Genomic DNA, 18,671 nt, shown 5'->3' with positions numbered 1-18,671 from the left:
AGGACCACAAGTAGACTCTGATGAGCATGGCTCCTGACAGTCAACAAGAAATTAGGGCTCTCAATCCTATAACTGCAAGGAACTGAATCCTGTCAACAACCTGTGAACTAGGATGCTGAGTCACAGATGAGATCACAGCCTTTTCAGACATCCTGACTTCAGCCTGGTGAAACCATGAGCAGAGGACAAAACAAACCTGTGCCCAGACTGCCAATCCATGGAAACTGTCAGAAAATAAATCTGTGTTGCATTAAGTTGCTAAGATTGTTACAAAATTATAGAAAACCAATACACTCTCCTCTAATTCTTTAAACTGTTGTGAGACTGATCCTTTAAAAAAATAATCAATCAAAGACACCTTTTTTGTTGATAACATTTTAAGAACTTTCCATTGCTCTTAAAATACAAAAATTCTTTTTTTTTTTTAATTTTTTTAATGTTTATTTATTTTTGAGAGAGACAGAAAGCAGAGTGTAAGCAGGGGCGGGGAGGGGCAGAGAGAGAGGGAGACACACAACTCGAAGCAGGCTCCAGGCTCTGAGCTGTCAGCACAGAGCCCGATGTGGGGCTCGAACTCACAAACCGTGAGATCATGACTTGAGCCGAAGTCGGATGCTCAACTGACTGAGCCACCCAGCTGCCCCTTAAAATACACAAATTCTTAAGAACTGCTCCTTAATTTTACCTTTAATGCCTAATACATTTCTGGACACAAATAAGATTTTCAAATATTTACTAAATAAATACACTAAACAAATGCAAACAAAAATAAGTCAGGAGCTATAAAAATTATCTGAGAAAGTTCAATTTTAAGTTAAAAATGTAAATAAACATAAGGAAATATTTATATTGAAAAAAGTTGTAAAACAAAATATAAAAAGTACTAAACCTTTATGCAAAAAGAAGGGCAAAACCCTGTAAAAGGTCTGGCTTTTGGGGGCACCTGGGTGGCTCAGTTGGTTAAGCATCCAACTTCACCTCAGGTCCGCATCTCACAGTCTGCAAATTCAAGCCCCGTGTCAGGCTCTGTGTTGACAGCTCGGAGCCTGGGGCCTGTTTCAGATTCTGTGTCTCCCTCTCTCTCTGCCCTTCCCCTGCTTTCTCTCTCTCTCTCTCTCTCAAAAGTAAATAAACATTAAAAAAAATTAAAAAAAAAAGAGCTCTAAAAGTTGGGAGACTATGACATAAGATACATGACATAATGAAGAAATACAGATTTGAAGGTACATTTAGAAGGACCCGAAAAGATGGTATAAATAGATCAATGTCAGCCTAAAAAGCATTCTCTAGATAGAAATAGTTCTATTACTATTTCCCCACCTCTGTGTCTTCTAATCTCACATTCCTGTCCTATTTTTATAATAACTGTCATAGTTTCATTTCTCATCATTTTCATTAAATTGTACTATAAAATAGTACGCTTTTCAATAATTTTCCCACTCATACACACCTGAATAGTATATTATTATAATTATAATGGCAAAGACAGCAATACTCAGTATACAGATGATACTTAAAGCCATGGGACTAGGTGAGAGAACCTAGATAAGGAATATAGAGAATAAAAGACAAGGACTGTGTAGGGAGCACTACATCTTTTAGAAGTCAGGTGGAAAAGAAACAGCAAACAAAAAGAATTATAAATGAGTGGCCAACAATGAAAAAATGAACCAGAAAAGTATGATGTACTAGAAAATAAGAAACTGCTTGAAGAAGAAATAATCAACTGGATCAAATACTGCTCATTTGTAACTATCTAGTTCACCCTATATTAATAATATAAAACTTAAGAATGGTGAACAAATTAAGATCTCTGGAGAAAAATATAAGCCTACTGCTTAAAATCACATTCAAGTAAGTTTTCAAGTTAAGGGAAAATTCACAACCAAATTTCAAGGGCTCAGAAGATATTTCAATCAATACTCTTTTTTGTTATTTTCATTCTGTTAAAAGAACAAACTCAAACTTCTAAAACTGTTCAGAGTACTCTGATCTCAAGAAAATCTATTCAAGGGCACCTGGACGGCTCAGTTGGTTGAGCTTCTAACTCTTGATTTTGGCTCAGATCATAATCCCAGGATCATAAGGACAGCTCTGCCCTGAGCATGGAGCCCACTTAAGATTCCCAGTCTGTCTGTCTGTCCTCTCTCTCTCTCCCCCACTCACAATCTCTCTCAATTAAAAAAAAAAAAAAAAAAGAAAAAATAGAAAAAAAGGAGAAGAAAATCTTTTCATACCTCTGCCAGCTTGTACGGCAAAATAAGTTTTTCTCCCACTGTCACAGTCTTCCTTGTAACTAATGCTTCAAATAGCATCTCTTCTTTAACCTATACAACAGAAAAGTAAATTCAATGTATAAGATTTATGACAATGTATTTATTGAAAAGCCAAATAAAGAAAAAAAATGCTTAATGAGATTAGCAAATATACAATCGAAAAAACAAAGACAATACATTGGGTAATTTAAATATTGGCCATGGTAAAAGTTAAATTTTCCACTCACCCCACTTCCCAGTGCCCACCTCCAAAAAGAGAAGGGGCGTAAGACAGATGTGTCTTTTTAAAGTTTTCTTTCTGACCATAATGAAAAAACATGTTTCTTTGTGCAGAATATGGAAAATACAGAATAGTGCAAAAAAACATTTTAAGATGGTCAACAATAATGCCACAACTTGCAGGCAAGGACTAAAAAGTGAGAACACTTCTTGAATTCGAAAAGCATTACAGTGAGTACTTATTTATGTTTCAGAGGTTTGATATTTATTTGCACATTTAAACTTTAAAAGAAAGTTAATGCTTCCTTTGTTCTCATTCTCTCTAGAAGCAAATATGATCATGAATTTGACATGTCATCATTTAAGTTCAGTATCATTCAGTTCAGTTGACGTTATATATATTAGATGTATTCGTAAATACATTATACTGCCAAGTTTATTTAACTCTTAAATCTATGGCATCATACTGCCCATAAGTTTTTGAATCTATGTTAATAATTTACATCAAGCTTATTCATTTTAACTGCTGTACAGATTCCCAATATATAAATTACTACAGTGTTTAACCCATTATCCTACGTGTAGGAGTTTACACTATCCACCATTTTGCACTATTAGGAAGTAAACTGAAGTGAATATTCTTGCATATGAGTTCAAGAGTTTCTCTGAAGTACAAGCCTAAAAGGGGAATTACTAGGTTGTAGCATACACATTTTCATCTTTAAAGGATATTGCCAAACTATTGCATGTGATTTTCACCAATTTGTTCTCTCATCAGCAATGAGCATTCCTATGTCTTCAAACCTTGACTATACTTGGTATTATCAGACTGCTGATTTTTGCCACACTGAGATCATGAAATGGCAAAACAAGGGCATTTTATAAAAGCATCCATACATAAAAAAGATAAAACACTCACAAAATTTTATGTAGACAGTATGACATAAAGTATAAAAAGCAAAAAAGATTTGATTATAAAGAGAAACTGAGTTACAAAACAATAGAGTGAAGCATTACCCTACCACCAGCAATTCATGATAGATCAATCGTTTTTTTTTTTAATGTGACGATACCATAAAGGAAATATACCTTCTTTTGGAGCATCCACTGCTCAATCTTCAAATTCAAAGCAAATTGGAAAAAATTTGAGGACCATTATCTTTACAAAATGCAGAAAAACTACAAATAAATAACCAAAGTTTAAATAAAAGACCTCAAGCTTTTAGCTATATTTAAAATAGTTTGAAAAACAAAAATTAAACAATGCCAGATTATGCAAATATGACAAAGCTAATAAAACTAAGAAAAAAACGTATGTGATAAAAACCACTGTTGTTTGGTGAGGTTAAGCAATTATTACTAAAAGTGAGTATTATTAAATAAATGATCTAGGCAGTAGACTCAAGAAATTTTTTTAAAGGAACAAACAAACGTAAGCTGGCAACAATGTGGAGCAAAACTCAGTTCCATACACTTGTATAAACTGGTACAACCACTATAGAAATAATCTGTCAGTATCAGTAAGCTATATATGTGAGTATACCATAACCCAAAAATTATACTCCTTGGACTATAGAATAATTCCCACACATGTTAACAAGGAGACATGTACAAAAATGTCTATCATAATACTATCTATAAATGAAAAATTACAAATCTCAATCTCCACTAAAAAAGATGTTTTACTCATATAATGAAATTTTATAAAGCAACTAAAAAGAAACATTTAGAATATTTAAATCAGTATGGAAAATTCTCAAAAACAGGATATAGAATGAGAAAGTCAAGTTTTAGAATGATACATTAAAACATTTACACATATAAAGTACAAAAATATGTAGAACAAAACTATTCTTTTTTTAATTTTTATTATGTTTATTTATTTTTGAGAGACAGAGCGTTAGTGGGGGAGGGGCAGAGAGAGAGAGGGAGACGCAGATTTCGAAGCAGCACCGGGCTCTGAGCTAACAGCAGACAGCCTGATGCAGGGTTCAAACCCACGAACCGTGAGATTATGACCTGAGCCCAAGTCAGACGCTTAACCGACTGAGCCACCCAGGTGCCCTAAAAACTATATATTCTTCATGTAAACATCCATCTATTCTGAAAATATAAAAACAAAACTGAGAATTATAAACACCAAATTCATAATAGTGTTTACTTATGGTGTGGCAGAGTACAAAATGAGCTACAATTATATGCAGTATTTTATTACATGGGTACGGTTGTGAGTACACAGGTATTTATTATATTGTATATAGAAAACCATTCATAATTTAACAGAGAAAAATGAAGAAGATATATTAAAACAGAAATTAATACATAATAAGTAAAATGGCAGAAGTAATAAATCTAAAGGCCAATTATTTCAAAATAAGAAATGAAAGACAACTTTTACCAAATCAAAAAAACATTAAGAAATACAGAGGGGCGCCTGGGTGGCTCAGTCAGTTAAGCATCTCACTATTGGTTTCAGCTCAGGTCATGATCTTGCAGTTTCATGAGTTCAAGCCCCACATCAGGCTCTGCACTGGCAGCAAGGAGCCTGTTTGGAATTATCTTTCTCCCTCTTTCTCTGCCCCTCCCCCACTCATGCTATCTCTGTCTCTCAGTGTTAATAAACTTAAAAAAAAATTATAAAAAGAAATACAAACAGAAACCTAACAAAATAGAGAAAATGTTTTTAAACATTAACAGAATACTTACAAAGAATGCAAAATAAAGTTTTAAACATTTAATCAATATATGATTTCCTATGGGGCGCCTGGGTGGCGCAGTCGGTTAAGCGTCCGACTTCAGCCAGGTCACGATCTCGCGGTCCGGGAGTTCGAGCCCCGCGTCAGGCTCTGGGCTGATGGCTCAGAGCCTGGAGCCTGTTTCCGATTCTGTGTCTCCCTCTCTCTCTGACCCTCCCCCGTTCATGCTCTGTCTCTCTCTGTCCCAAAAATAAACAAACGTTGGAAAAAAAAAAAAAAAATATATGATTTCCTAGAAAAACACATCCTAAAAAATTAACGAAAAACAAACAGGAAGGACACAAATATTGTTGATCACAAATATAGGGTTGATATCTCTCAAATTTTTAAGGAACATATTATTCTTGGCTAATTATTCTTCTTTTAAGTGCAGAAAACATTTTGAAAGGATAAAAAACTACACAATTCAGTTTAAGGAGCTGGCTTAATACTGGCACTAAAACCTAGTAATAATAATGATCGTACACAGATCTACACACATATGCACAATCACACAAAACACACAAATCTTGCTTATGTTTGATAAACATCCTGAAGAAAATGACTGAATTCACGATATTTTAATCAGCCATCTCTGTAATTTCCCAAATATCCTTAATTGTACATATGACTTTTAATTTAAAAAATTAGTTTTATTACCACAAAATAACTATGAATAGCTCAATATCTAGTCTACAATGTTTCTCATATTCACATAATTGAGAAACTGATATGTGTGTTAAAAACCCATTCTTTATATTGTTTTAACAGATGTTAAAACATATTCAAAACACATAAACCTGCTAAAAACTGAACAGTTTTTGATAATGATGATTGTTCTAATGTGCTCAAAAATATGCTCTACAATTAATCTACTGAAGCTTGTTCACCTTTCAATAATTTGACAAGTATATATCCCAAATAGAATTTAGTAAACAGATGACTGAAAATATTCATTGCTGCCTGAGGTAACTACAAAAAAATAATTAAAAAAATAAAATTAAATCATTATTTCAGAAACATTTCCTCCAAAGAAATAAATATAGGGGTGCCTGGGTGGCGCAGTTAAGCGTACAACTCTTGATTTCAGCACAAGTCATGATCTCATGGTTCGTGGGATCAAGCCCCGCCTCAGGTTCCAGCTTGAGTATGGAACCTGCTTAAAAGTCTCTCTCCCTCTTTCTCTGTACCCTCTCCATCTCTCTCTCTCAAAATAAATAAACATTAATAGTTAAAAAAAAAATAAATCTAAAGTTATCATTGAACTGAACCACTGTGAGGAGAAGAATTAAATTAAAATCTTAACTAAAGAGTTTATATTTTAATTAAACCAGTTACTGTTCCTATCTTTGAATTCTATCTCAACAAAAGCCTTAAGGTTGCAATTATTATTACCAATTTTAACCAATTACAGGAAATCATCTTAAAAATAATTTCTAAGAACTAAATACAGGCATGATACTATGGTAGGTCCTGTCAGTACTTCTATAGCTCCTCAAACTTTGAAGATAACTTCTTCCTACTTACTACCAAACCTCCATTCTTAGAACCTGTTCATAAGTGTTTTTATTGACTACATGTTGACTAAAATATCACCTAAAATGCCTGACTGAAATTGTTTATTCATTCACCTATTGTCAACCTCATGACATTCAAAATTACCACCTTCAAATACCACACTCCACATCCTAGTAAAACTTCTTTCAAGGAATGAGTCTAGTTTCAACTCCGTGTATCCTCTTCTGCCCCTTCTGCCAGACTAATTTCACTTAAGTTAATAAGCAACACCCAGGCACGTGCAAAATAAGCATTCTAAGGTTAGATAAATAAGAAAGAGGCATCCATTGCCCTCAAAAAGCACTGCCGCCTTATAATGAACACCAACCACTAAATAACTTTCTGCTACAAAACCAAAATTAAATTAGGCTAAGCAGACACAAATGTTCTATCCTGATGGAGTCAGTTTACAGCATTTAATAAGGTTAATCTCTATGAAGAGGCAAATGAACCAAAATTTGAAAGATAAGTAATATTTTAACATAAAAAAGCAGGCTATTTATACCTGCAAAAAAATGTAAACAACCAAGATGTCTTTCAATAGGTGAATGAATAAACAAATTATGGTACATGCATACAATGGCATATTACCCAGCAATAAAGAGAAATGAGCTCTCAAGTCACAAAAAAGATATGAATGAATCTTAAGTGCATACTGCTAAGTGAAGCAAATCAGTCTGAAAAGGCTGCATTCTATATAATTTCAATTATGTTACATTCTGAAAAAGGCAAATCTACAGGCATAGTAAAAAGATCAGTGGTTGCTAGGAGTTTGGGGAGAGGGGTTGAACAGGTGAAATACAAGAGGCTTTTAGGAATGAAACTATTCTATACCAATAGTAACATAATGGAAGAACATGACATTATGCATTTGCCATAACCCATAAAGTACAAAGAACAAATTTTTTAGAAAATTATTTCAGACACTGAGGGATCCTAGGAAAGAATGCAGACCATGACAAGAAAATCTAACTGTATGACAAATATATGAAACAACCTAAACGAAGGGAGTGGGAGAAAAAGGTGCTAACCTAAATTAATTCTGGATGAATGGAGTCAGAAAAACTAAAAGCAGAAGGAACACCATACTCTAGTTGATAGTCATTTCCCATATCAGTGTATGTGTACATACATATATGTACATTCCCATACATGGACAGTTGACACTTAACGTGGATTTGAACTACATGGGTCTACTTAACATGCGGGTATTTTTCAATAAACACGATACTGTAAATGTATTTTCTCTTCCTTATGGTTTTAACATTTTCTTTTCCCTTGCTTACTTTTATTGTAAGAATACAGTATATGATAGATGTAACATACAAAATATGTATTAACCAACTGTTTAATAAGGCTTCTGGTCAACAACAGGCTATTACATTTTGGGGGAGTTAAAAGTTATACACAGATGGGAATGCAAGCTGGTGCAGCCACTCTGGAAAACAGTATGGAGGTTCCTCAAAAAACTAAAAATAGAACTACCCTACAACCCAGCAATTGCACTACTAGGTATTTATCCAAGGGATACAGGTGTGCTGTTTCGAAGGGACACATGCACCCCCATGTTTTTAGCAGCACTATCGACAATAGCCAAAGTATGGAAAGAGCCCAAATGTCCATCGATGGATGAATGGATAAAGAAGATGTGGTGTGTGTGTGTGTATGTATATATGTGTGTGTGTGTGTGTGTATATATATATACACACATGTATATGTATATATGTGTATATATATGTGTGTGTGTGTGTGTATATATATATATATATATGTATATATGCACAATGGAGTATTACTCAGCAATCAAAAATAATGAAATCTTGCCATTTGCAACTACATGGATGGAACTGGAGGGTATTATGCTAAGTGAAATTAGTGAGTCAGAGAAAGACAAAAATGATGACTTCACTCATATGAGGACTTTAAGAGACAACAGATGAACATAAGAGAAGGGAAACAAAAATAATAAAAAAACAGGGAGGGAGACAAAACAGATGAGACTCATAAATATGGAGAACAAACTGAGGGTTACTGGAGGGGTTGTGGGAGGGGGGATGGGCTAAATGGGTAAGGGGCATTAAGAAATCTACTCCTGAAATCATTGTTGCACTATATGCTAATTTGGATGTAAATTTTTAAAAATAAAAAATTTTTTAAAAAAAGTTATACACAGATTATTTTACTGCCCAGGAGAGCTGGCATCCCTAACCACTGCATTGTTCAAGGGTCAACTGTATACTGAAATTGAATAATTAAATAAATGAACGGCAGATGGTAGGAGATAGCTTCCTTATTGTTAAAGTGGGAGTTTCTATACAAGGGGAGAAGGCTAGGATGATACATGTGATAATGTATTAGTTAGAAACATCAATATGACCTCAGGTTTACCTTTATATAGATATACATGGATATATAAAAACATTTGTAGTATGTGACTATACATGGATTAGTAAACACACATGTATTTCCTTGCTCTGTCAAACGAGAAGGCCTGTAAAATGATTTTGAGATGAATCTGGCAAGATGAGAAGTGAGCTGGGAAAACATGGGAAATCATCACTCCCGGAAGAATGAGGTAATAAAGACCTTGATTATAGGAAGAAACATGGTAGGAAATTAAGACCTTTGGCTCCTATTTAGACATGAATAGAAAAAAGGTAAGTACCCTTTTCTCTTCACTCATCCAGATATTCCATCTTCAAATAAATAATCTAACCAAAATCTTAGTATGAGAAACAAATCTCAAATATAGAGGGAGAAACACTATTAATGGCTTAGAACATGATACAGTCTACAGCGAAATACTGATCCTATCCAGCAAATTGAGGGATTATGGATATCTGGCCAAATGGAGACAGGCAAGAAAACCCAAGCCTTTTAGAGATTCTGGTAATAGCAAAAATTCCATCTTTCCAAGAAACACCATAATAAAAAGCATTAACCCATTTACACCTAACCAAATAGTTACACAAAATTAAAAGTGAGCAGTTACCCCAGTATTTGAGAAATGACAACTGAAAATATAATCACTCACTTCTAATAATTCTGAGACAATAGGCAGAACTTCAGGATTACAGATATCTATGGAGTCATCCCGATATGTCTTCTTTTTATAACAGATATTACCCAAATGTAGTATTGCTGAGAGAAGAGAGAAAATCCTGTGAAAATAAAACCATAAATTACAGCTTGCTTATGTGCATTCTCTACACTTACTTCACTGCAAAATTCTAATCAAGCACATTAACCACTACAAATATGAAGTATCTAATCATTATAAAAATAAAAAATATAGGAATACTAATTATAATAATAAAAATTATGTATATTATGTCAGGTACTTCACAAAGTGCTTTACATAACCTTACTTTCAGTACTATATCACTTTTCAAACATTGTTGTTAGAAGAGGACTTGCTATTGCCTGAATCTGCTATAGTGTTTCAAAATCCATACCTTTCTAAATGTTTTTCATCCTGCCTGGAATTGTATCCTTTCCCTACATTGTATAATTCAGATCTACTGCATCAGAAACTTTAAAGGCAAGTCCTTGGAATCTGTATTTTTTTAACTAAGTAGCTTAGGTGATCTTTCATTATTAGTTACATCTTTGAAATGTTTTCCTACATCATACTAAGGTGCCCTTGATAAATGCTTTTAAAACAAACACTATGAGGGCATTAGGGTAAATTACCTGATATCAGGCCCCTCCTATAAAAACAGCATCTACATCTGGACCCTCCTTTCCATTCTTTCCTCCCATCTAAGAGGAACACACGACCCTTCTCCAGTCAACAATTAAACCTCTACTTGTGCTCTACATCCTGGGAACTCCAGGTGACTCAGGAATTTTATTATACCTATTTCCTATATCTTACCTGAACCTACAAGAACTTCCTACCAAAATAATATCATGTTCACTTTTCTCTTTAAATAACCCATCCTAGATCCTACATCTTCTCCTTCCCTTCACAACAGGCTTTTTAAACTGTTAACTTACACACTTGTCTTCACTTTGTCATTCCCTGTTTACTATCACATTCTGGCATCTGACTCCATTAAAATATCTCATTGAAGCTACCAATGACCTCCATGAAACCACGAAAAGTATATTGTGTCCTAACTTACCTGACCCCTCAAAGGCATTTAACATAGCTGAACCTTCCATCTAAAAGCCCTTCCTAGAAATCCATACATATATACACATCTTTCTGGCTTGTCCCATTGTTTCCTTGCAATAAACCTGTCCTACCTGCAAAATTTTAACTAGTGTGTTTTCCAAAAATTACTAAGTGTTCTAAATAAAATAAAGATACCGCTTTAGGAATCTAACCTATACATTCAAAATCCCTGAATCAACAACTAGTTGATCTAATTTTTCAAACAATTTAAAATTTTAAATGTTTGAGGGGCACCTGAGTGGCTCAGATGGTTAAGCATCCGACTCTTGGTTTTGGCTCAGATCATGATCTCGTCGTTTGTGAGTTCGAACCCTACATCGGGCTCTGTGCTGACAGCATGGAGCCTGCTTGACATTTTCTCTCTCCCTCTCTCTCTGCCCCTCTCCTGCTCACTCTCTCAGTCTCTCACTCAAAAATAAATAAAGTTTAAAACTTTAAATGTTTGAATCATTAATACGACTCAAATAAAACACAGGTCAATTATAAAGGAATAATTTATAAAAGTACTCTGGGTTAGAGAGGAAATTCAGTATCAACTGAATCATTATACAGACGAATGGAAGCCAAAAAATATAAAAACACAAATTCATGGGCCATTTATTAAAAACTATTTTTAGTAGGAGTTTATTTGTTGCTAATTACATTGTTTCAGAATATGGGGTTCAATAATCTGCACATTAACGTTTTCTCACACACAAATACATAATGCATAGTCTCCAATAATAAATGTTACATAACAATCTCATGTACAATGATTAAACATAAAAAAGATTTACAAATATGAATAAGAATTCCTGTTCTCAGAAAGCTTATAATCTTGCAATAGGAGATAACACAGACTCAAAAACTGTAAGGCAAGGTATACTAAAATACTGAAGGCAGAAACAATACACAATTAAGAACAATTTCACCAAAAAGACAGGACATGGGGTGACTGGCTGGCTCAGTAGGAAGAGTGTGTGACTCTTGATCTCAAGACCATGAGTCTGAGCCTCACACTGGGTATAGAAATTACTTAAACTTTAAAAAAAATAAAAAGGGAAGACATGTACAGTACTCTAAAGCAAACAGGTTTCAATTAATACACCAAATTTTGGGCTGCCTACAGGGCTGTGTTAAGAATAATTCTGGGGGCACCTGGGTGGCTCAGTCGGTTGAGCAACCAACTTCAGCTCAGGTCATGATCTCACAGCTCATGAGTTCAAGCCCCATGTCGGGCTCTGTGCTGACAGCTCAGAGCCTGGAGCCTGCTTCGGATTCTGTGTCTCCCTCTCTCTCTGCCCCTAACCCACTCGCATTCTGTCTCTCTCTCAAAAATAAATAAACGTTAAAAAAAAAAAAGCTGCTGATAAAAAAAGAAAAGAATAATTCTGGATTAGATCTGAGTGCAGTGGAAAAGAATTTTGTGAATTATCAGCAGATAATTAATCATGGTCACAGGAGAGGGGAATAGCAGTACATATGATATGTTATCAAAAAAAGAACTGAAAGTATGTGAATGACTGAAAAAGAGATAAAGATGTGTCCTTCAGGGCACTTGGATGGCTCAGTTGGTTGAGCATCCAACTCTTGATTTTGGCTCAGGTCACGATCCTGGGGTCATGGGATAAGAGCCCCACATTGGGCTCTGTGCTCAGCACAGAGTCTGCTTGGAATTCTCTTTCCCTCCGTCCCTCTCCCCCAGCTTGTTTTCTCCCTCCCTCTCTCTCTCTCTCTTTCTCTCTCTAAATTAAATAAATGAATGGGCACCTGGGTGGCTCAGTCAATCAAGCATCTGACTCTCAATTTCACTCAGGTCATGATCTCACAGTTTGTGGGATCGAGCCCCCCATCAGGCTCCACGATGACAGCTTAGAGCCTGCTTGGGATTCTCTCTCTCTCTCCCCCAAAATAAATAAACATAACTATTATCATTATTATTATTATTAAAATAAAATGAAGAAAAAAATTTTTTAAGATGGGTCCTTCAAGGAATTGGGAAAATACTGAACATTCAGAATACAACATACTGTTTTAGGACACACCATCAGCCTAGTTAAAATGCAAAACTTGTGTTAGGGAGTATCTGAAGATAATACTAAAAGATAAAGAAAGGTCAAATTAAGGCCAGGCTACTAAGAACATACTTTTTCCAGTGTTTTCCAATATGAAATACAGTGATATCAGAAAGTGTAAAAGACACACAATCCCTTGGTGTATGAGAAATATTTTATTTCCAATGTATGTTACCTTTAAAAAAATGAAATTAAGTTTCACTATTATTTAATATATAGACTGACACTTTGGTCCATATATGTCAATCAGGTATCACATGAGGTATGTTGAGGGACGAATATAATATAGCATGGAGGAACTATAGTGGTACTCTCATTTACTTAGTAACTTTCAGTGAAATGCAGTTTATGTGACTAATTAAATTGGCTTGCATATTTACATATTGTACTATTTGGCAAAAAATCATTTTGGCAAATAATCTAACTGAAGATCATACTAATGATGTAATCACAAGTAAGCAAGAAAACAGCAGAGCTGTTATTCTACTTTTAGTATAAGATTAAAAGTTGACAATATAATCACATCTGACATAATTCAATTCCTGTCTCAAAAAAATAGTTCTGTTACTTTTTCTTTTCTGGTGAGAGTCAGGTTATTTGTCTTTAATTTTAAAAAGTTTGTTTTATTTTAAATATAATTGCTTCATCTTTATTTCAACCTTTTTACATTTCTATTTTGTTTATAATGAACAAAATATGTTTAGTACAATAGTACAGACATAAATTTACAGAGGAAAAGCAGGGAAATTATGTTTTATTGAGAGGTACACATGCCTTAGGATTAGAGCTCAATGACGCAGAAAATAAGAAACTATAAAAATAGCATTATAAAGCAAGTTTTTAAATAAGGTCCATGGACAGGCTTTAGGAGCACCATGAATTCCCACAATTGCATGCAAATATTTATGGATGCACATTTTACAGGAAGAAGAGCTCCAACTTTTAAGAGATTTTCAAAGAATTTATAATTAAAAAAGCAATTCATAACAGGTCTTTTAAGTAATGCTTAACAAGGGAGAAGGAAGCACTAGCTCAGCAATATCCATTAGAAAATTCTTTCAAAGGACCAAGGAAGAGGAACTTCTTAACCATACATTGTGATTTGTTCTCTACCAATGGTATAGAGTACAATAAATAAACTCACTGTCTTCGTGTCTTGGGAAGAAATCCTACCATTTCCATGGCCAGTTGTAAGCGTTCAAAGTCATGCCTCAAATCTTCCCCCTCTACGGAGAAGCAATCCTGCTTATTAAAGAAAAAAGGGGAAGAAATCAAGATTACCTATTGAAATATAAGGTAGGCCACTCAGAAATAATAGTAACTCTAGGTAAGTATACCTGTGTATAAAAATTAGAGCTGGTGAAATATTTAGACACAGCCAAATTCATTAGAACTCTTATGACAGGTTTGCAAACTAAACACATACCTACCAAAATAACAATTAAGTTACCTTTTTTTCTTCCTTTCACAAATCACCAAGGCAAGGATCTCAAAGCAACTTAAGATAAAGAGCTAGCAATATAAAATGTTCTGATACCAAGTTTGATTTTGAATGGTGAAGAGTCCTGAAGATCCAAAGCATTTAAGAGAGCTCAATTCCACAAACAAATGTTATTTAATCAACAAATATTTAATAAATGCCTATCCCTATGCAAGATGCTAAACAAGATCCGGAGACACAAAAATAAATTTTAGAAGAGGCAGTAATTTAGTTGAGAAATGAAGCCTAGTTTTATATAAAGATGTTTATATCAGTATTAGATATAAAAATAGTTCCTAATGAAATAATATAAACGTGATTATCAATCAGCAAAAAAAGTATACATGAAAATTAAAAATCTGCAAAGAATACATATTAGTGCATAAAAATAGCTGTGAACTACCAAATAAAAAAATACTACTTTTTTCGGGTAATCCTTGCATTTCAGTTACCAAAAAAGTCAAACATATATATAATCTGTATCTTTAAAATAACAAATAGGTTTTTAGAGCCCTTTACTGTATTTGCTCACATTCCCTTACACCTACATTTTTAAGCACCTCCTCACACATATTTACTTTTTTAAGATACTGTAGAAGGTTGCATCAAGTTCTCAATACATGCATTAACTGTTAATCTGTTTTATTCACTGAAGATCTCTAGCATCAAGTCAGTGCCAAGAAAAAAGTGGATAATCATTAAGGTAAATATATAGTCAGTGAATTACTGAACAAGTACTGAATTAGATGAAATATTCCTTTTTGAGAAAGTATTCATTTATTATTTTTAGACTATCAAGTATCTAGCATGTACACCCTGCTTTCAACCCTGTAAGAATGAGTTAAACTACATATAGTTTAAAATATAAACACAAGGAGGCAATTAGGGGTATATACATTCAATTGGGAAGAAAACAGGCTCAGAGATGAAATAATTCACCTAAATGACAGGAGTGGCCAAATGAAAATCTATCCAGTTCTAAATCCTCTGCACGCCCTCATGCAACACCAGCTGCTTGAGCTTATTTATTTAATAGGATACCTCTTAATAGGAATTAAACCAACATAAAATGGGCAACAACTGGTCCCTTGTTAAAAGCAATTTTCTCATCACAGTTCTCCTCAGGATCATTTATACTACTCCATTACATGTATGATAATACAGAACACATTACAAAACAATCCTTAACAATCCTCTCTTCTCGGGACACCTGGGTGGCTCAGTCAGTTGAGCGTCCAACTTCAGCTCAGGTCGTGATTTCATGATTCTGCCAGTTGGAGCCCCACATCGGCCTCACTGCTGTCAGCACAGAGCCCCGCCTTGGGTCCTCCGTCTCCCTCCCTCTCTGCCCCTGCCCCACTTGCACTCTCTCAAAAATAAGTAAGACATTTTTAAAAAAAAAAAACATCTCTCGGGGCGCCTGGGTGGCGCAGTCGGTTAAGCGTCCGACTTCAGCCAGGTCACGATCTCGCGGTCCGGGAGTTCGAGCCCCGCGTCGGGCTCTGGGCTGATGGCTGGGAGCCTGGAGCCTGTTTCCGATTCTGTGTCTCCCTCTCTCTCTCTGCCCCTCCCCCATTCATGCTCTGTCTCTCTCTGTCCCAAAAATAAATAAACGTTGAAAAAAATTAAAAAAAAAAAAAAACCATCTCTCTTCTTATAATGCTAAGTCACATAAGTTCTCATAATTCAGAGGGACACAAAGTTTAGTTTGGCCCCAAATATACTCTGAGGAGGGCTAGGAAGATAAACCAAAAGATTCTCATATTGACTGCTTGCTTTCATCAATTAACTTGTAAGAAAAAGTAACGGAAATTATTCAAACTATAATAGACTGAAAACATCAGCAAGAGGCTAGTGATGAAAGGTATAAAAGGATAGGGGCGCCTGGGTGACTCAGTCAGTTAAGCGTCCGACTTCGGCTCAGGTCATGATCTCATGGTCCGTGAGTTCGAGCCCCGCATCAGCCTCTGTGCTGACAGCTCAGAGCCTGGAGGCTGTTTCAGATTCTGTGTTGCCCTCTCTCTCTGACCCTCCCCTGTTCATGCTCTGTCTCTCTCTATCTCAAAAATAAATAAACGTTAAAAAAAATTTTTTTTAAAAAAAGGAAAGGTATAAAAGGAGTAGAAGAATTTGGGTATAAAATTCTAAAAAGAAAAGATGGAGATAATGATGATCTCAAAGGTGGCAGCAACATTGGGAACATGTACTGTACATTTATGAAGTACTAAGAAGCACTCTATCAAGCTGTTTATTAGATGCACTGTCTAATTTATTTATTTATTTTTAATTTTTTTTTAATGTTTATTTTTCAGAGGGAGAGAGAGAGAGAGTGTGAGTAGGGGAGGGGCAGAGAGAGAGAGACAGAATCGGAAGCTGGCTCCAGGTTCTGAGCTGTCAGCACAGAGCCCAACGCAGGGCTCGAACTCACAGATCACAAGATCATGACCTGAGCCAAAGTTGGACGCTCAACCAACTGAAACACCCAGGCACTCCTGCACTAATTTAATACTCACAAAAGTTAAAGAACATTGTTATCCCTTTAGACAGACGATGGAAACAAGAGTTACGTGACCTGCTCAGGTTCTCAAATCTAGTAAATGGGTAAGCCAGTCATCAAGGCAGGTCTGTCTGCTTCAGAGCCCAAATCCTGAAGCATGACTCAGACTAAATAACAGCAGATCAGTTCATAACGTCACAATAAGCTCTTTACAGGCAATCAAGTCTTACATTTACTATATGAGTCTACCAGTCTCCTACCTACTTCCCAACAGATCAGTCACTTGATATAATAGGTGAAAGGTGGAAACTTCTCAAGAGTGGCAAAACAGCATAATTTTTTCTACTAAAATTTATCAGAATCTATAAATTTAAATGTCTAAATTTAATTTTCCATAATGTTAAACTGAAACCATAAATTAATTGATATATAATGAAAAGGTAATGCAATTAAACTTTGTATGAAGGAAAAAATTAATGTCCATAATTCCTGATCCTTCTCAACTCTCTGAAACAGTTTTATAATTACTGGAGGTTGTAAACACATGCAGTGAAAATTAAAGTCATGGTTATTTAAAGCAAGGACGAAGATAAGTTATGTTTCCAGAGGGAATAGTTAATAAATTAGTTCATTATTTAATAGATATAGACGAGTGCAGATTCTCAGCCTTTTATATCTGACCTCATTACAAAGGGAATGGCAGGAAAAAGATTTTTTATATTCTCTTTATAATTACAAATTTGCCTTTATAAAATGTAACAAATAAAATTAAATTTACCTACTCATTTTACGCCCTTAAATCATACATCATATATGCCCTACATCATATATGCCCTTAAATCACTTAATTTAAACATTATTTATCTTATTTATAAGAATTTCAATTCTTAATATTTGGAAAATGATAGCCTCTCTTGCTATTAAAAAAAAATTCAAAGAAAAATGTACATGCATCCATCATGTGAAAAGACTGTTAACTGACACATAAAACAGGAAGACTATAACTTTTTAAAATAAACAATACATACTACTCACAACATGTGAGTAATGAAATCACTAAAAAAATACTGAAAAAAATATATCTCAAGGAAAAACACCCTGTAGTTCATAAGAATCCACATCAATGTTGAAATCAGGAATGCAAATCAATTTATTGTCAAAATAAATATAGACTAAACATGAGCAGCAAAAGAATAAAGTTTTAAAAAGTAAATTGACTGGTTTTTAATCCACACACTATACACATACAAATAAATCAATTCAAAGAAATTAAACAATTTCTCTTCTTTCCTAGAGTCTTTGTATTTCAGCTGATTTTCTTTCTAAGTCATGAGATAGATGCAAATGAGCAAGGTGAGTGAGGGTCCTTTAACAGGAACACAGAATATTTAGGTACTTGTACTGACCGGCTCAGAGTCATAGCAATAATCATCCCAGCTCTGTCTGAGGGGTTTCTTTGTTATCTGAAAGTAAGGCAGATTAGTTAGGTAGAAGTAATGGTTATTACTCTTCTCTAATTATCTCTTAGAAATAATATTCAGTTAGCACTGCTGCTACCCAAAGAAAGTTATTTTGTGTAGCAGCATAAAACAAGAAACAACTAGGTGAACATTCAGATTCTGGGAGATCATATATCATTACAACGAATCCATACATGCTGTTGTCCAGCAACT

The 18,671-nt window shown here is 34.7% G+C and overlaps 1 protein-coding gene across 1 annotated transcript in view; it reads right to left on the bottom strand.

The window, feature by feature from the left end:
• LOC115515708 (unconventional myosin-IXa-like) overlaps positions 1–18,454 on the bottom strand; it is a 210,074-nt gene extending 191,620 nt beyond the window's left edge. Inside the window, exons 1-4 of the mRNA XM_030317786.1 lie at positions 18,405–18,454; positions 14,166–14,263; positions 9,822–9,948; positions 2,238–2,327 (exon numbers count right to left, since the gene is read on the bottom strand). Coding sequence (XP_030173646.1) covers positions 2,238–2,327; positions 9,822–9,948; positions 14,166–14,203 — 255 coding nt within the window. The 5' untranslated portion in view covers positions 14,204–14,263; positions 18,405–18,454. The remainder of the gene's footprint in view (positions 1–2,237; positions 2,328–9,821; positions 9,949–14,165; positions 14,264–18,404) is intronic.
• Between the last annotated feature and the right edge of the window lie 217 nt (positions 18,455–18,671).

Source organism: Lynx canadensis, chromosome B3, assembly GCF_007474595.2.
Source record: "Lynx canadensis isolate LIC74 chromosome B3, mLynCan4.pri.v2, whole genome shotgun sequence".
NCBI lineage: Eukaryota > Metazoa > Chordata > Mammalia > Carnivora > Felidae > Lynx > Lynx canadensis.
The sequence above is the reverse complement of the archived record's forward strand: the minus strand, read 5'-3'. Positions and strand labels throughout refer to the sequence as shown.